The sequence below is a fragment of the Palaemon carinicauda genome, chromosome 10 (assembly GCF_036898095.1).
Source record: "Palaemon carinicauda isolate YSFRI2023 chromosome 10, ASM3689809v2, whole genome shotgun sequence".
In the NCBI taxonomy this organism is placed as follows: domain Eukaryota; kingdom Metazoa; phylum Arthropoda; class Malacostraca; order Decapoda; family Palaemonidae; genus Palaemon; species Palaemon carinicauda.
The window spans coordinates 131,128,857-131,152,983 of record NC_090734.1 but is presented as its reverse complement, the minus strand read 5'-3'; the positions used below and the strand labels follow the sequence as shown (position 1 = coordinate 131,152,983).

General features: G+C 45.6%; 1 protein-coding gene across 2 annotated transcripts in view; it reads right to left on the bottom strand.

The window, feature by feature from the left end:
- Positions 1-3,728: 3,728 nt before the first annotated feature.
- The window catches only part of LOC137648772 (uncharacterized), an 84,854-nt gene continuing 64,455 nt past the window's right edge, over positions 3,729-24,127 (bottom strand). The window contains exons 8-12 of one of the 2 annotated variants that reach the window (XM_068381908.1): positions 21,725-21,869; positions 21,445-21,561; positions 5,619-5,757; positions 4,229-4,321; positions 3,729-3,961 (exon numbers count right to left, since the gene is read on the bottom strand). In XM_068381908.1, the coding sequence (XP_068238009.1) occupies positions 4,240-4,321; positions 5,619-5,757; positions 21,445-21,561; positions 21,725-21,869 (483 nt within the window). In that variant the 3' untranslated portion in view covers positions 3,729-3,961; positions 4,229-4,239. Of the gene's footprint in view, positions 3,962-4,046; positions 4,322-5,618; positions 5,758-21,444; positions 21,562-21,724; positions 21,870-24,127 lie in introns of those variants that run through there. The other variant, XM_068381907.1, reaches the window with a different exon arrangement.

Genomic DNA, 24,127 nt, shown 5'->3' with positions numbered 1-24,127 from the left:
TGAGAGGCTATCGTAGGCGTAGTACGGAGTAAGAGGTGAACGACCTCAAGAGAAGAGCCGGTCTCCGCAAAGGCAACCATGGTGGCCTGGAAGTGAAAGGCCGTGATCAAGAAAAGATCGTAGTGGCCTGCAAAGCCGGTGATACTCTCGTAGAACGAACACAACACATACCGAAAGCAAAGGAAACTTACTATTTTTTATACTGTACACCAAAATATACATAAACATCAATAATGTTTAAATATATCAAGTATAAGAAAAGGGAAGTTAAAAGACAAAACAATAATGGCCGTCAAGTGAGGATAGGAGCGGAGACTTCCGATCTCTATCCGAGCCAAAAGTAAAGTGGAGTATTCTCCGGCGTGTGTGAGGGGAGGGGTAGCTAGCTACCCCCCCCCCCCCCCCCACTAACTAGCGGTGGGGTAGGAAACCCTTGTTAAAACTTTATGGCTCGTCATCGGCTGCGCCGAAGTAATCACCCCATGTAAATAGCGTGGTTTGTATTTCAGTTACGGAACAAATAAGAATTAGTACGTAATCACTAAAGTATTAAGTAATAGATGAAGCAGACAATACGAAATTACCAAGCAGAAAGCAAGAACATGAAATTATATTTATCAAAGAAGAGATATAAGAACTCTTCCCAGAAATAGATTTTTCCTTCGTCAAAATCCCTTTTCTGGGGCGGCCTGTGACGTCCGGTGAGAATGTACCAGAGAATGCCTTCCAAGCCCAATAAATTAATAACATAATAAGGAGAAAACAAACACCATGTAAGGCAATAATATAATACTGTAAGTAAACATAAATCATAAACTAGCCATAGGCATAGGGGATGTAATGCTAAAATAATATGAGGACCAGGGATCACCTGAGTGTCCCGTCGTGAAAGGAATCAACCTTACATGTCTAAGCATATCTAAACTTTACAGGAATGGTAATTACAATAACAGTTAAATCATAACAATTAAACATGGCAAAATAACTTAGGGCTAACGAACCACCCAGGAAATGACGCCCGGTGAGAAAGGTCCTTCCTTATACCTTTCCTAATATAAATCTTCCAAATATACTAGAGAAAGATAAAAGCATGGAATGCAGAGGTTACAACCCTCGCGCGAACACCTTGTAGGTGTCGTGTATTAAACAAAGGCGTGTGTAAACCACTATTCACAGGTTGTCTTCCATTTAGATAATCCCTTCATCAATGGGGAGGGCCGTGACAGGCCCTAGATAACATGGTTGAACTCCCCAACGACACCTACCACGCGCGCCCTCTCACCGGACGTCACAGGCCGCCCCAGAAAGAAGAAGTTTTGGAAAGAAGTGAAGAGAGTAAGGAAGGCTGGTGCAAGAATTGAAGAGACAGTGAAAGATGGAAATGGAAGGTTGTTAAAAGGAGAGGAGGCAAGGAAAAGGTGGACGGAATATTTTGAAAGTTTGCTGAATGTTGAGGATGATAGGGAGGCAGATATAATTGCTGTTCCAGGTGTTGAGGTGCCAGTGATGGGAGATGAGAATGAGAGAGAGATTACAATAGAGGAAGTGAGGAGAGCACTAGATGAAACGAGAGTAGGAAAAGCATCTGGTATGGATGGTGTGAAAGCTGAGATGTTGAAGGAAGGGGGTGTGACTGTACTTGAATGGTTGGTGAGATTGTTTAATGTGTGTTTTGTGTTGTCAATGGTACCAGTAGATTGGGTCTGTGCATGTATTGTACCACTATATAAGGGTAAGGGAGATGTGCATGAGTGTTGTAATTCAAGAGGTATTAGTTTGTTGAGTGTAGTTGGAAAAGTGTATGGTAGAGTACTGATTAATAGGATTAAGGATAAAACAGAGAATGCCATCTTGGAAGTACAGGGTGGTTTTAGAAGAGGTAGGGGTTGTATGAATCAGATTTTTACAGTTAGGCAGATATGCGAGAAATATTTAGCAAAAAGTAAGGAGGTGTATGTTGCGTTTATGGATCTGGAGAAAGCATATGATAGAGTTGATAGGGAAGCAATGTGGAATGTGATGAGGTTATATGGAGTTGGTGGAAGGTTGTTGCAAGCAGTGAAAAGTTTCTAAGGTAGTAAAGCATGTGTTAGAATAGGAAATGAAGTGAGCGATTGGTTTCCGGTGAGAGTGGGGCTGAGACAGGGATGTGTGATGTCGCCGTGGTTGTTTAACTTGTATGTTGATGGAGTGGTGAGAGAGGTGAATGCTCGAGTGCTTGGACAAGGATTAAAGCTGGTAGGTGAGGATGATCATGAATGGGAGGTAAATCAGTTGTTGTTTGCGGATGATACTGTACTGGTAGCAGACACAGAAGAGAAGCTTGACCGACTAGTGACAGAATTTGGAAGGGTGTGTGAGAGAAGGTAGTAGAGAGTTAATGTGGGTAAGAGTAAGGTTATGAGATGTACGAGAAGGGAAGGTGGTGCAAGGTTGAATGTCATGTTGAATGGAGAGTTACTTGAGGAGGTGGATCAGTTTAAGTACTTGGGGTCTGTTGTTGCAGCAAATGGTGGAGTGGAAGCAGATGTACGTCAGAGAGTCAATGAAGGTTGCAAAGTGTTGGGGGCAGTTAAGGGAGTAGTAAAAAATAGAGGGTTGGGCATGAATGTAAAGAGAGTTCTATATGAGAAAGTGATTGTACCAACTGTGATGTATGGATCGGAGTTGTGGGGAATGAAAGTGATGGAGAGACAGAAATTGAATGTGTTAGAGATGAAGTGTCTGAGGAGTATGGCTGGTGTATCTCGAGTAGATAGGGTTAGGAACAAAGTGGTGAGGGTGAGAACGGGTGTAAGAAATGAGTTAGCGGCTAGAGTGGATATGAATGTGTTGAGGTGGTTTGGCCATGTTGAGAGAATGGAAAATGGCTGTCTGCTAAAGAAGGTGATGAATGCAAGAGTTGATGGGAGAAGTACAAGAGGAAGGCCAAGGTTTGGGTGGATGGATGGTGTGAAGAAAGCTCTGGGTGATAGGAGGATAGATGTGAGAGAGGCAAGAGAGCGTGCTAGAAATAGGAATGAATGGCGAGCGATTGTGACGCAGTTCCGGTAGGCCCTGCTGCTTCCTCCGGTGCCTTAGATGACCGCGGAGGTAGCAGCAGTAGGGGACTCAGCAGTATGAAGCTTCATCTGTGGTGGAAATGTGGGAGGTTGGGCTGTGGCACCCTAGCAGTACCAGCTGAACTCGGGTGGGTCCCTGGTTAGGCTGGAGGAACGTAGAGAGTAGAGGTCCCTTTTTTTTTTTTTTTTTTTTTTTTTTTTTTTTTTTTTTTTTTTTTTTTTGATGTCGGCTACCCCCCAAAATTGGGGGAAGTGCCTTTGGTATATGTATGTATGATATTTATCAAAAGTAAACATGACCAAATGCAAACCTGAGAGTGCATCAATATGCTATTAATGGTAGAGAAAGTAAGGGACATGGTCAACTTGTGTTTATGACATAGACTACTTCAACACCCTTTAGTACAAAGGTTATAAGGTACACTAGTGTTTACCAAGTTTAATGGTTACTTCATGTTATGCTTCATTAAGGTTAATTATAAAAATTTCCTGTTTCTTTCTGCTCCACCTAATAATAGAAAAAAAAAATAGTATACAAATCATCATGAAAGCTCTTTCCTTTACAGGTTTTGACACAAGTTCTCTGCTCTTGTGTTCACCTACAGGGTTACCTTGAGTGGGAGTATTCATATCTAATCTATGAGGTATTGTATTATAAAATATATGTTGAAATTATGAGTTCTATTACTGTCACAATCTATATGAATGACGAGCGATTGTGATGTAGTTACGATAGACCCTCCTGCTTCTTCCGGTCACCTTGGTGACTGCTCAGGTAGCAGCAGTAACGTATTCTGCACATGAAGCTTCATTTGCGGTGGATAACGGGGGAGGTGAGGCTATGGCACCCTAGCAGTACCAACCAAACTTGGCTGAATCCCTCGTCAGACTGGTAGGAGCTGAGAAGAAAAGTTCCCCTTTTGTTCTTTTTATGTCGGCTACCCGCCAATCGGGGGAATTGCCTTGGTAGATAAAATAGTCAAATAAATTTCAATACTGTATTTATAAATTGATTTTCAATGTGTAAACATTGCATAATAGATAGTTTGTAAACCGACTGTTGGAAGCCACCAGCAAGAAAATTACAGCTTAAGAAAAGAAAAACTGGATCCAGTTGAAGAGGAAAACTAGTTCCAGTTGAAAGATTTACATGCCTAAAAACAAACCTCTCAGAATCTTAATCTGTTCTCTTGGTGACTATTTGTATGGATGCTTCTTGTATTGCTAACCTGGCAGCCTGATTTACTTCTCTCTCATACCTGAAAAGACAAAGAATAATGAGTAAGTATATTGGTAATTGTCATTATAAAAAAAACGATTCTAAATTCAAAAAATAATTTGTTCAATACAAACTCATTATGGTTTTTAATATTAGCCTTAATGTCTTACTGCAATCTTTTACACACACAACAGAAGAAAAAGAAATCTCTGTTCCACTTAAACCCATAACCCTCCCGTGGCTGATGAAGTTAGTGTTTGTGCAGTTTCTTTCCTCTCTGACACTTAACCAGTAAGGACATGCATATTCATATACCAGGCACTTCCCAAAATTTTGGGGGGTAGCCGACATCAAACAAATGAAACAAAAAAGGGGACCTCTCCTCTCTACGTTCCTCCCAGCCTGACAAGGGACTCGACCGAGTTTGGCTGGTACTGCTATCCCCCGTTATCCACCACAGATGAAGCTTCATTAACGCTGAATCCCCTACTGCTGCTACCTCCGCGGTCATCTAAGGCACCGGAGGAAGCAGCAGGGCCTACCGGAATTGCCTCACAATCGCTCACCATTCATTCCTATCTATAGCACGCTCTCTTGCCTCTCTCACATCTATCCTCCTATCACCCATAGCTTTCTTCACTCCATCCATCCACCCAAACCTTGGCCTTCCTCTTGTACTTCTCCCATCAACTCTTGCATTCATCACCTTCTTTAGCAGACAGCTATTTTCCATCCTCTCAACATGGCCAAACCACCTCAACACATTCATATCCACTCTAGCTGCTAACTCATTTCTTACACCTGTTCTCACCCTCACTACTTCGTTCCTGACCCTATCTACTCGAGATACACTAGCCATACTCCTTAGACACTTCATCTCAAACACATTCAATTTCTGTCTCCGTCACTTTCATTCCCCACAACTCCGATCCATACATCACAGTTGGTACAATCACTTTCTCATACAGAACTCTCTTTATATTCATGCCCAACCCTTTATTTTTTACTACTCCCTTAACTGCCCCAACACTTTGCATCCTTCATTCACTCTCTGACATACATCTGCTTCCACTCCACCATTTGCTGCAACAACAGACCCCAAGTACTTAAACTGATCCATCTCCTGTATATTTACTGCGCTTCAAAAGGTTAAGGGATGGTGAAGATAGGTTTCCAATTCCAAATTATTCAGATTTGTGTGGACTTCTTATCAGAATCCCATAGAAAAGCTAACGTTACTGTACTTACTTTCACAATTTCACCAATCTAAATTTGTATAAATTCACTTTAGGAGTACCTAAATTTATTCAAATCACAGAAAAACTAAGATTACTTACTGTTGTGCAAGCTGAGAATTTGTTTTTAAATCATCCAACAGGCTAATTGTAGTGGTTAGCTGGTTGGAACGGGGTTCCAGTAAACATTCTAATTCACAAAGGGATTTAGTCATATCCTTCAAGGCTCCAGATAGTTGATCTGCAAGGAAAATCAGTACTTATAATTCAACTATATAAATTACAGGAAACTGATAGCTAAAGCATAATCTATGTAAGTAGATCCAAAATAATTACTACTGTACAATTCTGTATCAACCTTTTAGCATACAAATTACTATTTCATGCAAAGTGGCAATTACAACTTAAAACTAGAATGGGCACTCTGTAGAGTGCATACCTTTTCCTGTATCATGTTTGCTGTATATTCAAGATAGGCAATTTAATTATGCACATTTTGCCACTAGTTTCATGCAAATCAGATAAAAAAGACTACAATATAAGAAAAAGATGTTTTTGACATTTTTGTTAACTTGCCTTTACATAACTTTCAAAATCTAATGAAATTCTCCTTGGATCATGTCCAATCATCCCACCAAACCTTATGGGATTAGGTCAAATATTTTTTTGAGTTACGCAAATAAAAAAAAACACAGATATACAAACAAGTTTCATGCAAATCAGATAAAAATTGTGGCCACAATATGGCAAAAAGATGTTTTACTTTTTTTGTGACCTTGTCCTTGAATTTTAACCCACTCACTCCCAAAATCTAATCAAATTGTCCTTGGATCATTGCCAATTATCCCACCAAATTTCATGAGTTGCGGTCAAATAGTTTTTGAGTTATGCAAATCACAAACACACAGACAGACATACAAACAAATAGATACACAAACAAGGGTAATGACATCACTATATTTAGTATATCAGAAGATAGGCAATTGATTTATGCACATTTTGGTACTAGTTTCATGGAAATCAGATAAAAATTGGCCACGATACAGCAAAAAGACATTTTTTACCTTTTCGTGACCTTAACCCTTTGGCCCAATCACTCCCAAAATCTAATGAAATTATCCTTGGATCATGGCCAATCATCCCACCAAATTTCATGAAATTCAGTCAAATAGTTTTTGAGTTTTGCTATTCGTTTTTTACCTTTTCATGACCTTGACCTTTGACCCAATCACTCCAAAAATCTACAAATAGTTTTGAGTTAAGCGAATCACAAACACACACGCACAGACATATAAACATATGCCAATCAAAACATGACCTTGGCTTTTCATTATTAGTCTGAAAAGTATAACAGTTTGATTTTGCTGAGTTCCAACACACGTGCGTGTGTCTGGAAATGAGGAGGCAGATTCACTGGCAAAGAATGCTGCAGCTGAGTTGCTACCAAGAAGGTATCCCATTCCCTGTAACGATATTTACCTACAATTAAGAATTTTATTTATAATAATTGGCAGCAGCATTGGGATAGTTTAGTTGAAAATAAGATAAGAGATATAAAGAATGTTCTATCCTGTTCGTAATACTAGGCAAACAGTTAATTCTAATAGCCAGGCCTTCTCCATCCTGAGGCTCAATACTATGCAGTACTGTACTCCAGAAGTTTTATTCCAGCTGTTACCAAGTTGTGGAATGATCTTCCTAATCGGGTAGTTGAATCAGTAGAACTTCAAAAGTTCAAAGTTGGAGCAAATGCTTTTTTGTTGACCAGGCGGACATGAATCTTTTTATAGTTTATATATGACATATTTGTTTTTGACGTTGTTAATAGTTTATACTGTATATGACATCTGTTTTGACGTTGTTGCCTTTTTTTAGAATGATTTATTGTTAATTTGTTCTCTTCATTTATTTATTTCCTTTCCTCACTGGGCTATTTTTCCCTATTGGGGCCCTTGGGCTTATAGCATCTTGCTTTTCCAACTAGGGTTGTTTCTTGGATAGTAATAATAGTAATAATAATAATAAAGTGTAACATGATGCCCCAAAAGTGGGAGACTATTCTTTGCCATCTCCACATAGGTCACACACTGATGACACATAAGTTTCTGCTAACTGGTCAACACCAACCATATTGTGAAGAGTGTTGATACTCTTGACAGTGAGGCATTTGATGACTGAATGCCTGACTTATAGCACGGAAAGAAATAGATATCTGTTTGAGGCTCGAGGAGAGGATGGCAGGTTCATCCTTGCCAAGATTCTTGGACATGAAGTGTCGTACAATGCTAGCAGCATTTTTAGATTTATTTCAGAAGTATGTCTTTTGAAAGCTATTTAACTTTTATAATGATATATTTGCTTTTATGGTTTTAATATCAAAAATTTTAAGTAATTTTTATTTTTCCTAACATACTTACCGAGAACTACTTTCTTAGGAGTTACCTGTAATCTCCTCTCTACCGACCAGAGTTTTGTGTAGGATACCCTCAATCCCGTTTTCTATGTAGGCCTACCCCGGCATTAGAGAATGTGCCCCGAGGGTAGGCTTTGATCTAGGTCGAGGTCCGCTTGGGTCGATAACGCCAGTAAGTTCTATTGATGTAGCACAATACTTGCAAGGGCAGAGAGGCACTCGGGGAAGGAAGGGAGGGCCATTACCCGAAAGTAGTTCTCGGTAAGTATGTTAGGAAAAATAAAAATTACTTAAAATTTTTGATTTGTTCCAACACGAATACTTACCTCGAACTACTTTCTTAGGAGACTTACACTTTAGGAGGCGGGAGTGCTATTCTGACCTACAGACCCAGTAAGCGGAGGCCAAGAGGCCTAGGTATAACGGTACATACTAGAAAACGGACGAGAGGGTAACTACACAAAGAGCTCACGTTAGTGTCTAAGTACTCACCCTTTGAAAAACTTCTTCTGATGTTGCATCCAGTAACGTAGCTGCGAAGAACGTGTTATCCAATGGTACAAGATGGTTATCTCCGATGAGGATAGGGAACAACTGGGGAGGTTGCAAGGAAACGAACCTGTGTCTCCCGGTTTGCTATCCGCGATTGAGCCTGGGGCTTTTACCCTTAAACCACTTGAAGAGCGGAGATGACTGTCCCAATGGAGAACCCGTCTAAGGACTTCCTCGAGTAGTCCTTGAGGTAAAGGGCAGTAAAAGTCGACTGGTTAGACCAAGTACCTGCCCGAAGGATCTGACCCACTGCCATGTTTTTCTCAAAGGCTAAGGACATGCTCAGACCCCTGATGTCATGAGGCCTGGGGACGCCTGGCACGGCCAGATCTTCCTCCTTGTAGGACCTGGCAATAACTTGTCTCAACCAGAAGGAGATGGTGTTCTTGGATACTTGTTTCTTGGTAACACCCGTGGAGACGAAGAGGCTCTTGATGCCTGGCCGGAGATGAGCCGTTCTTTCAAGGTATTTTCTAACGGCACGGACCGGGCACAATTTTAAATTCTCAGCATTACCAGTCTTAGGGATGGCTGGTATGGAGAAACCTTCGAATTTAGGATCCCAGACAGCTGGGTTCTGGGTCTTCGCCACAAAAGAAGGAACGAACTTGAAAGATACTTCTTTCCACCCCCTTGAATGAGAGACGTCAACAGACAGCCCATGGATCTCTCCTACTCTCTTAGCGGACGCCAAGGCTAGCAAGAAGACTGTCTTGAGAGTGAGGTCCCTGTCTAAGATATCTTTCAAAGGTTCGAAGGGGGGGCCACTCAACATCTTCAGGACCTTAGCTAAGTCCCACTGAGGCACCCTAGCTGCTTGTGGGGGGCAGGACTGCTCGAAGCTCTTGACAAGCATCGAGATGTGCCTAGAGGAACCCAGGTCGATGCCCTTCAGGAGGAAGACTTGGCCCAAGGCGGCCCGTACCCCTTTTATGGCTGAGATTGACATTCCCATTTTGTCTCTGAGATATACCAGAAAATCCGCTATGTCTGGGACTGAGGCTTTGAGGGGTTTAATGTGCCTCGAAGCGCACCACTTCGTGAAGGAGGCCCACTTAGCTTGGTAGACTGCAGCTGAAGACCTTCTCAGGTATAGCGACATTCTCTTAGCAGTAGCTGATGAATACCCTTCCTTCTTCAGGAGTCGCTCGATAGTCTCCAGGCGTGAAGACGTAGAGACTGTGGGTTGTCGTGAAATCTGAGAAAATGTGGTTGGTGTAGAAGGTCTGACCTGTCGGGGAGTGGCCACGGAGGTTGACTCGCCAGGTCTTTTAGGTCTGCGAACCACTCTCTCTCCGGCCACCAGGGCGCTACCAAAGTCATCCTTAAGTTTCGGGCCGTCCTTACTCTGTTGAGCACTTGCCTTATCAACGTGAAGGGGGGAAAAGCGTACACGTCTAGGTTGTCCCACCTGTGCTGAAAGGCATCCTCCAAGGCTGCCTTCGGATCTGGTACAGGAGAACAATATACGGGGAGTTGGGCGTTCAGTTTGGTTGCAAAGAGGTCCATCACCGGGGAACCCCAACGTTGGATGATGAGCTTGGCTACTTCCGGAAGGAGGGACCACTCTGTCCCTACTATTTGGCCCACCCTGCTGAGGCCGTCGGCCAGCACGTTCTTTTTCCCGGGGATGAACCTTGCTAATAACACAACCTGGTTCGTTTCTGCGCAATCTAGAATCTCTATGGTGAGATCGCACAACTCCCTTGACTTCAAACCTCCTTGCTTCTTTATGTACGCTACTACTGTGGCGTTGTCGCACATCAACGCCACAGTGTTTCCCCTTAGTAGATCTGCGAAGTGTAGGCAAGCCTTCTGGACAGCCTTCAACTCTAGGACATTGATGTGGAGTTCCTTTTCCCTGTCCATCCAGGTTCCTCTTGCTGTCTCGTCGAGGAGATGGGCTCCCCATCCCTGGTTGGAGGCGTCTGTGAACAGCAGTAACTCGGGGGGGTCGTTCGCGAAGGGCATCCCCTTGAGTGAGTTCGACCGGCAATACCACCATTCCGGGGAGGGCCTCGTGTTTGGTAGAACTGGGATTAGTACTTGTTGTGAGTCCAGTTGGCACCAGAGGTTCTTCAGGTTCCATTGGACGGCTCTGAGTCTGATTCTCCCCTGGGGAACCAGTTTCTCCAACGACACCAGATGCCCTATCAGTCTTTGCCAGTCCTTCACTCTCCTGGGGTGGCCCGATAGGAACGGGCGAATGATCTCCATGAGATTGTCTATTCTGTCTTCTGAAGGGAAAGCTTTTCCCAGAATGGTATCCAGCGTCATCCCCAAGTAGGTCATTCTGGTGGAGGGGGATAGGTTTGATTTTTCCGGGTTGATCACGATGCCCAGATCCTTGCAAAACTGGAGAAGTTTCATCCCTTGCTCCTTCAAGAGTTCCTTCGAGGAGGAAAGAAGCAACCAGTCGTCCAGGTATCGGATGAGGCGAATGCCTCGTTCGTGAGCCCACACTGAGACAGTCGTGAAGACTCTCGTGAATACCTGGGGCGCTGTTGACAATCCGAAGCAAAGGGTCTTGAATTGCAGGATCTGGGAACCCCATTTCACCCGGAGAAACTTTCGACTCGAGGGGTGGACCGGAATTTGGAAGTAGGCGTCCTTGAGGTCTATGGTCATCATGTAATCTTTCTCCCTCAAGGACAGTAGGACTGACTTCGGAGTGTCCATTTTGAAGTCTGTCTTCTTTATGAACTTGGTGAGAGCCGACAGATCTATAACCGGCCTCCACACCCCCGTCGCCTTTTCTACCAGGAACAGACGACTGTAGAAACCCGGGCCTGGGTGTAGAATCTCCTCCATGGCGCCCTTCTCCAACATGGAGGACACTTCCTCTTGAAGGGCGGTCTTCTTCAACGGATCCTTGGGGACCAGCCACTCCGCCCGGATGGCTGGGATTAGAGGGGGTGGTTCTGCTAAGAACGGTAACCTGTAGCCCTCCTTCAGTACGGACACTGTCCAGGGCTCCGCTCCGTGAGCCTTCCATGCTTGCCAAAATAGTCTGAGGCATCCCCCAACCTGAGGCTTGGGCAGGGATAGGGGGCCTCCCACTCTATCTCCTTCTGGAGGAGCGGCCTGAACGGCCTCTCCTGGAGGCAGAATAACCTGTCCTAAAGGAGGCTGAAGCTGCTGGGGCCCCCCTACGGGGGGGCTGAGGTGCTGAGGACCAGGAGGAAGAAGGAGCTTCTCTCTTCGTCATGCTAGGAGAAGCCTGAGCCGTCGCAGCACTGTCTGAGACTGACCTCTTGTAGGGCGGTCTCCTTGTAGGCGTAGGCCTGGGGGTGCTTAATTCTTTTCTCTTAGACACCTTCTCCATAATGGTTTCTAAGTCCTTTAAGGGGAACAAGGAGTCACCCCACAAGGGAAGGCTCCTCATGGCCCGCGCCTCCCTGTCTGGGACCTTTCGGGACACCTTTGCCAGGCTGGTGTCCCTCTTGCGGAGTACCCAATTCGCTGTCAGGGCGAGAGAATGGTATGTCAGGAACTTTAGCGTCTTGCCCCCGGAGGTGATAAGTTCCCTCAGGAGGTTCTGCTGTTCCGGGTCCGTAGGATCAAACGTGGCTTGCACCCCTACTAAGGTGGAAGCCCACCAGTCTAGCCAAGAGGAGGCGTGCACCAGGTCCCTCGACATTTCCTCCATCATGGCGGCCTCCGATGGAGAAAAACAAACTGGGGCTGAAGAGGCTCTGTCCTCCAAGACACCCTGGCCCAGGATGTCAAGAGAAGGTTCTACTTTGCAGGCTCCTGCAGGCTCCTGGTCGACGTCCTTCAGGTACATAGACCTTGCCCTGCGTCTTGAGCCCCTGGAGTAATTTAGAAGAACTCTGAGTCTTGGGGGCTTCGGCATTACTAGCCACCACTTTATCTACGTATTCTTGTCCTAGGACGAGATCCCGGGCTAGAGGGAGAGTCAGGGAGGTCTTAGGCTGGGTAGGGGCCTGCATTAACCGTATAAGGCTGGACCTCCAATAGTCCTCGTCGGTAGCTGCTGGTTCTTCTATTTTGTGATGCCTCCTGATAAGGCCAATCACTCTTCTATAGGCCGAGTCCTCCGTCGGGGAACCCTTCCTACCGTCAGCCGAAGCCTCGGCTTGAGCCCGGGGAGCCGGGTCACCGGGCACACCCACCGGGCGCCTCGTTCTTGACCCAAGGGGCACTCCCCTACCGAGGTACTGGTCTTCTTCGGCGGAGGCTTCCGCACCAGGGGCGGGGGTTAGCACAGGCATCGCCGACCCAGCGAGGACTAGTGTCAGCTCAACGTCTCTGGGGGACGAGGACGCGGATCCCGTGGGCTGACCCGACAGCGGGAACCGTTCCTTCCGGTCCGAGGGCCGCACCAGCTGGGCTGGTTCGGCCAGGCTGCCCGTAAGGAAGCGCGGTTCCCCCCGCTGGGCGGGGTGAACCGGAGGCTTCGCGGTCTTATGCCTACTTGTAGAGTCCTTCTCGCGAACCTGCCTGCGAGGGTCAAAACTGTGCTTGGAGGACGGTCTCCTAGGCGAGAAATCCTTGGACCGCCGGTCCGGGGAACATCGTATCTCTGCTTTACGGGGTACGAAAACCCAATCGCCATCGGGTGACCTACTCCTCCTGTGTTTTCTTCTTGGAGAATGGGAGCGCTTCCTGCTGTATCTGGACCGCGATCTTGAACGGGAACGCTCCCTCCGACGTCGATGTTTCCTCCTGGCTTCTTCACCCGTACGGCGGGCGGGAGCGGGAACCGCGGGGGACTTCGCGACTCGTTGCGTACCCGAGGTAGAAGGTAGCAGGAATTCCTCGGGAACTTCCGTGAGCGGGGTTGCGAACGAGGTTTGGCGCCCAACACTAGGGAACCAGGAATCCAGGGTGTCTTCGGAAGCTTCCACCCGAAGGCATCACTCCCTGCGGAACCTAACTTACTCCGGCTGTCGCCGCCTGCCGAAGAACCTGAAACACAGGCCCACGACGGGGGCGAAGACACAGAAACAACGTTACTACCCCACAAGGGGTCATCGGAGGAAACGTGCCCCCAAGCACAAGGGCCGAGTCTCCAGAGCACCCTGACACAGCACTACCGGGCTCCTCACTAGCCCGCGAAGGTCCCGCAATCCCCACTGCACAATCACCAGATTCCTGGGGAAGAACGCTCGGTTCTTTCCCCACGATGGACTTACCTCGGCCCCTACTCTGGGTAGGGGACGGCGAGACAGAAGCCCTATCAGACCGTTCACTGGGCGACGGTAGCGGCGAAGAAACACTAGCCTTCCTGGGTGAACGTTTCGACGATTTTCTCTTTTCCGTGCCGTAACGCACCCACTGGATATCACTCCAACCAACACACTCGGGGCACGTATCCGACGTCGAACAAACTTTGCCCCTACAGGAAGAGCAAAGGGAGTGAGGGTCCACTTCAGGTTTGGAGAGAAACGTTCCACACGATTTACCGGCTCTAGGCCCAGGACAACGGCGGATTTGCTCCATATCGCACAAAACACAAGACACAGGAACGCAGGGAATCAAGGAATACACTGAGGAAGCACAAGGGCAGAAAGTGAACACACAGGAGCACAAGGGATAAGTACAAGTTACCACGCGGGAAACACGTGGGACACGCGGCGCACACAAAGGGTCGAGAAAGAACGAGAGCGACGTGGTGACACGTCGCGACCAGAGAACTTACTGGCGTTATCGACCCAAGCGGACCTCGACCTAGCGCAAAGCCTACCCTCAGGGCACATTCTCTAATGCCGGGGTAGGCCTGCATAGAAAACGGGATTGAGGGTATCCTACACAAAACTCTGGTCGGTAGAGAGGAGATTACAGGTAACTCCTAAGAAAGTAGTTCGAGGTAAGTATTCGTGTTGGAACAAAGAATAATTATTATTTACTTATAATAAACGATATTGGCGTCAATGACCTTTGATGTCAGGATGCCAGAAAATTTCAAATCAATCAATCGCGCAACAAAGATGGCAAAAATAATTAAATACTGTATATGATTTAGGAAAAAACAATTTGTCTATATACTGATGCAATAAAGTATTTTGGAAGTATTAGAATAGCATCCTTACTAACAACTTTATATTTACCTGTAAATCAATGATTGCAAGCCACATTTTAATAAAATGTTATTTTCATTAGTAAAATAAATTTTTGAATATACTTACCCGGTGATCAAATAGCTGTCAGCTCTGCTGCCCGACAGAAAAACCTAAGGACAAAATACGCCAGCGATCGCTATACAGGTGGGGGTGTACATCAACAGCGCCATCTGTCGAGCAGGTACTCAAGTACTCCATGTCAACACAGAACCAATTTTCTCCTCGGCCCACTGGGTCTCTATTGGGGAGGAAGGGTGGGTCCTTTAATTTATGATCACCGGGTAAGTATATTCAAAAATTTATTTTACTAATGAAAATAACATTTTTCAATATTAAACTTACCCGGTGATCATATAGCTGATTCACACCCAGGGGGGTGGGTAGAGACCAGCATATATGTTAACATTAAGAGCTAAGTATTTTGTATTTCATTTTAGCAGTTATTCAAAATAACAAACATAAAATTAATAAGTACCTGGTAAGGAAGTCGACTTGAACAATTACTCTGCCTTTTTAAGTACGTCTTCCTTACTGAGCCTCGCGATCCTCATAGGATGCTGAGCGACTCCTAGGAGCTGAAGTATGAAGGGTTGCAACCCATACTAAAGGACCTCATCAAAACCTCTAATCTAGGCGCTTCTCAAGAAAGAATTTGACCACCCGCCAAATCAACCAGGATGCGAAAGGCTTCTTAGCCTTCCGGACAACCCAAAAAACAACAATAAAAAACATTTCAAGAGAAAGATTAAAAAGGTTATGGGATTAGGGGAATGTAGTGGTTGAGCCCTCACCCACTACTGCACTCGCTGCTACGAATGGTCCCAGGGTGTAGCAGTTCTCGTAAAGAGACTGGACATCTTTAAGGTAAAATGATGCGAACACTGACTTGCTTCTCCAATAGGTTGCATCCATTACACTCTGCAGAGATCTGTTTTGTTTGAAGGCCACTGAAGTTGCGACAGCTCTAACTTCATGTGTCCTTACCTTCAGCAAAGCATGGTCCTCCTCATTCAGATGGGAATGAGCTTCTCGAATCAAAAGCCTGATATAATAAGAAACTGCATTCTTCGACATAGGTAAAGAAGGTTTCTTAATGGCGCACCATAAAGCTTCTGACTGTCCACGTAATGGTTTAGTACGTCTCAAATAGTACTTAAGAGCTCTTACAGGGCATAGTACTCTTTCTTGTTCATTTCCAACCAAATTAGCAAGGCTTGGAATATCGAACGATTTGGGCCAAGGACGAGAAGGGAGTTCGTTTTTGGCTAAAAAACCAAGCTGTAAGGAACATGTAGCAGTTTCAGATGTAAATCCAATGTTCCTGCTGAAGGCGTGTATCTCACTGACTCTTTTAGCTGTTGCTAAGCAGACGAGGAAAAGAGTCTTCAAAGTGAGATCTTTAAAAGAGGCTGATTGAAGTGGTTCGAACCTTGCTGACATAAGGAATCTTAGTACCACGTCTAAGTTCCAACCTGGTGTGGCCAACCGACGCTCCTTCGAGGTCTCAAAAGACTTAAGGAGGTCCTGTAGATCTTTGTTGTTGGAAAGATCTAAGCCTCTGTGACGGAAGACTGCTGCCAACATGCTTCTGTAACCCTTGATCGTGGGAGCTGAAAGGGATCTTTCCTTCCTTAGGTATAAAAGGAAGTCAGCTATCTGAGTTACAGAGGTACTGGTTGAGGATACTGATTTCGACTTGCACCAGCTTCGGAAGACTTCCCACTTCGACTGGTAGACTTTGAGAGTGGATGTCCTCCTTGCTCTAGCAATCGCTCTGGCTGCCTCCTTCGAAAAGCCTCTAGCTCTCGAGAGTCTTTCGATAGTCTGAAGGCAGTCAGACGAAGAGCGTGGAGGCTTGGGTGCACCTTCTTTACATGCGGCTGACGCAGAAGGTCCACTCTTAGAGGAAGTGTTCTGGGAACGTCTACTAGCCATTGCAGTACCTCGGTGAACCATTCTCTCGCGGGCCAGAGGGGAGCAACCAACGTCAACCTTGTCCCTTCGTGAGAGGCGAACTTCTGCAGTACTCTGTTGACAATCTTGAACGGGGGGAACGCATAAAGGTCTAGATGGGACCAATCCAGAAGAGAGGCATCTATGTGAACTGCTGCTGGGTCCGGAATCGGTGAGCAATAAATTGGGAGCCTCTTGGTCATCGAGGTTGCGAACAGATCTATGGTAGGCTGACCCCACAAGGCCCATAGTCTGTTGCATACATTCTTGTGAAGGGTCCACTCTGTTGGGATGATTTGACCCTTCCGGCTGAGGCGGTCTGCCATGACATTCATGTCGCCTTGAATGAACCTCGTTACTAGGGATATGTTTCGATCTCTTGACCAGGTGAGGAGGTCCCTTGCGATCTCGTACAACGTCATCGAATGAGTCCCTCCTTGCTTGGAGATGTACGCCAAGGCTGTGGTGTTGTCGGAGTTCACCTCCACCACCTTGCCTAGAAGGAGGGACTTGAAGCTTCTCAAGGCCAGATGAACTGCCAGTAGCTCCTTGCAGTTGATGTGCAACGTTCTTTGATCCGCATTCCACGTGCCCGAGCATTCCCGACCGTCCAATGTCGCACCCCAGCCCGTGTCCGATGCGTCCGAGAAGAGAAGGTGGTCGGGGGTCTGAACAGCCAGTGGCAGACCCTCCCTGAGGAGAATGTTGTTCTTCCACCAAGTCAGTGAAGACTTCATCTTCTCGGAAATAGGAACCAAGACCGCTTCTAGCGTCTTGTCCTTTCTCCAGTGAACAGCTAGGTGAAATTGAAGGGGTCGGAGGTGGAGTCTCCCTAACGCGATGAACTGGTCCAGTGATGAAAGCGTCCCTATCAGACTCATCCACTGTCTGACTGAACATCGGTCCTTCTTCAGCATGTTCTGGATGCATTCTTGGGCTTGACTGATTCTGGGGGCCGACGGAAAAGCCCGAAAAGCTTGACTCTGAATCTCCATTCCTAGGTACACTATAGTTTGGGATGGGACGAGTTGGGACTTTTCCATATTGACCAGGAGACCCAATTCCTTGGTCAGATCCAGAGTCCACTTTAGATTCTCCAGACAGCGACGACTTGACGCAGCTCTTAAAAGCCAGTCGTCCAAATAGAGGGAGGCTCTGATGTCTGCTATATGCAGGAATTTGGCAATATTCCTCATCAGTTTGGTAAAAACAAGAGGAGCCGTGCTTAGGCCAAAGCACAGGGCTTGGAACTGGTATACAACCTTCCCGAAAACGAACCTTAGAAAAGGTTGGGAATCTGGGTGGATGGGGACGTGAAAGTAAGCGTCCTTTAGGTCTAACGAGACCATCCAGTCTTCCTTCCTGACCGATGCTAGAACCGACTTTGTCGTCTCCATGGTGAACGTCTGCTTTGTGACAAAGACATTCAGAGCACTGACGTCTAGCACCGGTCTCCACCCTCCTGTCTTCTTCGCCACTAAGAAGAGACGGTTGTAGAAGCCCGGGGATTGATGGTCCCGGACTATGACTACCGCTCCCTTTTGTAGTAAGAGAGACACCTCTTGCTGTAAAGCTAGTCTCTTGTCCTCCTCTCTGTACCTGGGAGAGAGGTCGATGGGAGTTGTTGCTAGAGGGGGCTTGCACAAGAATGGAATCCTGTACCCCTCTCTGAGTAACTTCACAGACTGAGCGTCTGCGCCCCTGTTCTCCCAGGCCTGCCAGTAGTTCTTGAGCCTGGCTCCCACTGCTGTCTGAAGAAGGTGGCAGTCAGACTCTGCCTTTAAAGGACTTGGAACCCTTCTTCTTGCTCCCGCGTTGACCTTCGGCACGAGCACCTCCTCTGCTGGCGGCTCTGCCACGAAAGGGCGGAATGAATCTTGACGCTGGAGTGTCCAACCTGGGTCTAGGCACAGATGGCAAAGGGGTGGCTTTGCGTGCGGATGACGCAACCAGGTCATGAGTGTCTTTCTGGATCAAGGAGGCGGCAATCTCCTTGATCAACTCCTCAGGGAAGAGGCACTTCGAGAGAGGAGCAAACATAAGCTCCGACTTTTGACATGGGGTGACTCCAGCTGACAAGAAGGAGCAAAGGTGATCCCGCTTCTTGAGGACCCCGGACACGAAAGAAGCCGCAAGCTCACTAGAACCATCCCGTATGGCTTTGTCCATGCAGGACATAATGAGCATGGAAGTTTCCTTATCAGAAGGGGAGGTCTTCCTGCTCAACGCTCCCAAACACCAGTCCAAGAAGTTAAAGACTTCGAATGCACGGAAAACTCCTTTCATAAGATGGTCCATATCCGAAGGAGTCCAGCAAATCTTGGAGCGTCTCATAGCCAGCCTGCGGGGAGAGTCTACCAGACTTGAGAAGTCGCCCTGGGCAGAGGCAGGAACTCCCAAGCCGAGAACTTCTCCCGTGGCATACCAGACGCTAGATCTGGAAGCAAGCTTGGCCGGGGGAAACATGAAGGTTGTCTTCCCAAGTTGCTTTTTGGACTGCAACCACTCTCCCAGTACCCTTAAAGCTCTCTTGGACGAGCGAGCGAGTACGAGCTTCGTAAAGGCAGGTGCTGCTGACTGCATGCCTAAAGCGAACTCAGAGGGAGGCGAGCGTGGTGCTGCAGACACAAACTGATCTGGATATAAATCCTTGAACAGCGCAAGCACTTTCCTAAAGTCTAAGGAGGGAGGCGTGGTCTTGGGTTCGTCGATGTCCGAGTGTTGGTCGTCAAGATGTGCAGCGTCATCATCATCAGAGAGTCCATCGTCTGAATGTTGAGGAGGAAGCGGCAAAGGAGTAGGTAAAAGCTGGTCGGCTGAGTCCGGCAGCACGGGTGCATGCGTGGCTGCACTGGACCCAACGTCATGGAACTGTTGGTCAGTCTGAGAACTGGCAACAACCATAGCTGAGTGGGGACGCAAAGCGTCTACTCCTGACTGTGGTCGGATAGCGGAGACCACCGTGGGTTGCGGAGGCTGACGCACCGCGTCAAAACACGGCAACTTAACTCCACCCTCCTGTTGTTGTGGTAGCACACGAACGTCAACGGAGGGTTCCGTGCGTCGGTGAACGTCAACATGCGTCTGGCAGGGTCGACTGCGCATGGGTGGTGGAGCTCTCACAGCTGAAGTGTGGGAGCAGGCAGCCTCAGCGTCTGCTGGGCGCACAACCGTGGTTGGTTGTAGGCTAACGGGTGCAGCGTCAACCTTCTCCGCACGATACTCCTGCATAAAGGAAGCTAACTGAGTCTGCATAGACTGTAGCAAAGACCACTTAGGGTCTACAGCAGCTGGTGCGGCAACAGACGGAGTTACTGCCTGTTGCGGTACCACTTTGCCTCTCTTAGAAGGTGTGCAGTCGTCGGAGGACTGCAGCGAGTCCGAACTGACCCAGTGGCTACACCTGGGCCGTTGGACTTGCTCGGAAGGGACCTTGCGTTTAAGAGGCCGTGAGACCTTGGTCCATCGTTTCTGGCGTGAAACCTCTTCCGCAGACGAGGAATGAACGGGCTCACTCGTCTTCTTGTGGGTGGGACGATCTAGGCAAGATACGTCCGAAACCACGGAGGGAACGTCTGTCCGCTGATTAAAGCCTGTCGAACCCTTTGGTTGTACGACATTGCTTCTCCCCTGGGCTTGGGAGCTTGCAAGAGGTCCCGGACTGGGAGGACGACAGGCACGAACAGACGCAACCTCATGCGTAACACTGACACTTTTCACTGCACTAACACTCACTTCACTTCCCACTGCACTTTTACCTTTCAACTCCCTGACGTCAGCCATGAGTTGATTGCGGTCATTCGCCAATGACTCGACTCTCTCACCCAGAGCCTGGATGGCACGCATCATATCTGCCATCGAAGGTTGATGAGAGCTAGCAGGGGGGTCGGGAGCAACCACTACAGGGGAAGGAATAGGTTGTGGGGCATGGGGAGAGGAAAAATCAACTGAGCGAGACGAACTCCTCCTGACTCTATCCCTCTCTAGCCTACGTGCATATTTCAGGAATTCTTGAAAATCGAATTCCGAAAGCCCAACGCATTCCTCACACCGATCTTCCAATTGACAGGCTTTACCCCTACAATTGGAAGAAATGGTGTGCGGATCTATAGAGGCCTTCGGAAGACGCCTTGAACAGTCCCTAGCGCTACACTTCCTGTACTTGGGGACTTGAGAAGGGTCAGACATCTTGAATTAGTCAAAGGGGGAATTCAAAATCTATCCAAGTCGTCAACAAATAATCCAAAATTCAATAAAAGAATGCAAGGAAGTATTGAAGATAACTTCTGCACAGCGATAGCTAATAACCAGAAATGAATACTTCACCAAATAACGTGAAAATCAATCCAGAAAACAACAGCGTATTTAGTAGGTCTTGCCGGTGGCACGACAGAGAGAAAATTGGTTCTGTGTTGACATGGAGTACTTGAGTACCTGCTCGACAGATGGCGCTGTTGATGTACACCCCCACCTGTATAGCGATCGCTGGCGTATTTTGTCCTTAGGTTTTTCTGTCGGGCAGCAAAGCTGACAGCTATATGATCACCGGGTAAGTTTAATATTGAAAAAAAAAAATACTAAAAAAGGATGAGGCCCTTGATATTTCATTATACAGAAATATGACTACAGTATTATTGTTCTTTATTCATGAATTAAGGCATAAACGCCATCATTTTTACATGTTTACTGATGGGTACTGTGCTTCCAGATGGCATGTGTTTTGGGACTACTGTCTTTCATTTGCCATCAAGACAAACGACCAATATGTTTGGAGGAAATTCAAAGACCAAACATTTTGGACTATATGGTAAAAGATTAATAAAGTCATTACGAAACAAATATTGAGATACTGCATCGTCCTAAATTTTGCTGTTTGTAATCTACGTCTGCAATAAAACAGGCATATTTTGTAAAAAGTAATCACCTCTATAAGCTGCATGATTTGTTGGCATATAAAGATTATCCATCTTAACTTGATGCAAGTTCTTCTCACACTCCTTTGTCAGAACCTCTAATGCAGATTCACAGTCTGGTAGACAATCTGAATAAAAAAGAAAATGTTAGGTACTTTATCAACACAACTGTAAGGAAAAATAATAATTTAAAAAATAGCTTAATACTGTATCTTAAAAATATTTGATTATATATTGAACTTTATATACTGAGATACGGTTCTAATAGAAACCAATGCAAGGCCTTCTTACTTGAAAGTTTGCGAAGCAAATCAGTCTGCTCTGTGTGTGTCTGAACGACTTTCTGATAATGAAGGAGCAGCTCCAACTTTTGTTTACGTTCCGTCACCTCTGCCTGTTTCTCATTTGTTAGCTGATCTAAGAATATTAGTTGAGTCTTACCGGAAAGAAAAAGAAATTGTGAATAAGATTAAAATGCTGTAAGATATCTAGCTTACAAAAACTACCATAAGAATAACTTGTTGATCTTACATAGTTAATTCCTTGCTCTGTTACATATAATGTATTGATATAGCATTTCCCAACAACAATAATTCTGAATGAGAAAATAATTTCAACAAACATATGGAATTTCTTAAACTTAGATACTGTATGATTACAAATAAGTTCATCTCATTGTGGAACACTCCATTTCATCCTCTATATACCAAAATTAATTTATGAACTAAGATTAAATAGCTCATTCCAAAATCATTTGTTCAATAGTGTATTCAATTACTACTACTTATGATTGATAATGCTATGTACATACATACATACATATACCAAGGCACTTCCCCCAATTTTGGGGAGTAGCCAACATCAACAAATGAACAAAACAAAAAGGGGACCTCTACTCTCTACGTTCCTCCCAGCCTGACAAGGAACTCAACCGAGTTCAGCTGGTACTGCTAGGGTGCCACAGCCCACCCTCCCCCGTTATCCACCACAGATGAAGCTTCATAATGCTGAATCCCCTACTGCTGCTACTTCCGCGGTCATCTAAGGCACCACAGGAAGCAGCAGGGCCTACCGGAACTGCGTCACAATCGCTCGCCATTCATTCCTATTTCTAGCACGCTCTCTTGCCTCTCTCACATCTATCCTCCTATCACCCAGAGCTTTCTTCACTCCATCCATCCACCCAAACCTTGGCCTTCCTTTTGTTCTTCTCCCATCAACTCTTGCATTCATCACTTTCTTTAGCAGACAGCCATTTTCCATTCTCTCATCATGGCCAAACCACCTCAACACATTCATATCCACTCTAGCTGCTAACTCATTTCTTACACCCGTTCTCACCCTCACCACTTCGTTCCTAACCCTATCTATGTAATGTGAATATTTTTTTTACATTGAAAATATTATTTCCTTAACAACTAAATGAAGCTCCTTAACATAATCCTCTTTATGAAGTGTGTTTCATCAAGTTGGGAATGGTAAGAAAATATTGCTTTTTATCTCATAAATCAAGATGTACTATGGCCTCTTCCAGGAGTTTTGACAGCCACACATGCAACATCTAACTGAATTTGTACATCACTAACTGACATAAAAACACTTCTTTACATGAAAAAATGACCAATGTCCAATATGTTTAGGACACTGAAAAAATGTAATTTTAATCAAATTTATTATGAATAAAAACCAAGCATTTGCTTAGAACAAAAGCTTGTAAGTAAAAGCAAAAGCTAAAGTAACAAAAGGTAGCAAATGCTCAGGCAAAATGCAATTGCTTAACACCATATGAATAATAGTTATCACCGTTTGCTACCTTTTGCTTGAGGGAGTAGTAGCTTTTAATTAGGGACCCAGTCAAGTGGAGCTTATGTGTTACAGTATAAACCTGACTATTTCCAATGGATCCAGTTTGAATTCTGTTTTTAGTAGAATCAAAAGTGAGTGTTCTTTAACTTTGTTTTTCTTTTCTTTTCCTTTTTTGTACATGTGATAAATGGCAGGCAAAATTTTAATTGTGTTGTGGCTGCTGATGTGCATAAAAATGAAAGTTCGGAGTCAGAGAGTTTAGGCAGAACAGAAATGTTCGTCAGGCCAATATTTTGAAAACAAAGCTTGCAATGCAAAATTACTTTTAATAAACACATTTGACACATTTGGTCTTTTTCTTTGATTGCACAAAAAATTATCTTATCAAGAGTCAAGATTTTTGGTGATCAATCTATTCTGGATATATTTTTTAATTCTGTCATTCTACCTTGCTTCGAGTATTGTTCTCCTGTCTGGTCTTCAGCCATTGACTCTCCTCTAAATTTGTTGGACAAGAACTTCCGGTCTATTAAATTTCTTGTTCTTCATCTGGATATCAATTCCTTGCGCTGTCATTCAGTTAGTTCTTCAAGCGTGTGGCATAAGATTTTTCCATTGTTTCTGACCATCCTTTGCATTCAGATCTTCCCAGACTGTTACAGCTGGCACATAGTGCTATAGTCCATTTCTTTTAGCGAGGCATATTTGCACCGACTCGCAGCGGTGCCCTTTTCGCTCGGAAAAGTTTCCTGATCGCTGATTGGTTAGAATTATCTTGTCCAACCAATCAGCGACCAGGAAACTTTTCAAGCTAAAACGGCACCACTGCGAGTCGGTGCAAATCTGCCTCGCTAAAAAAAATTTACTATAGGTACTGTATGTAATTAT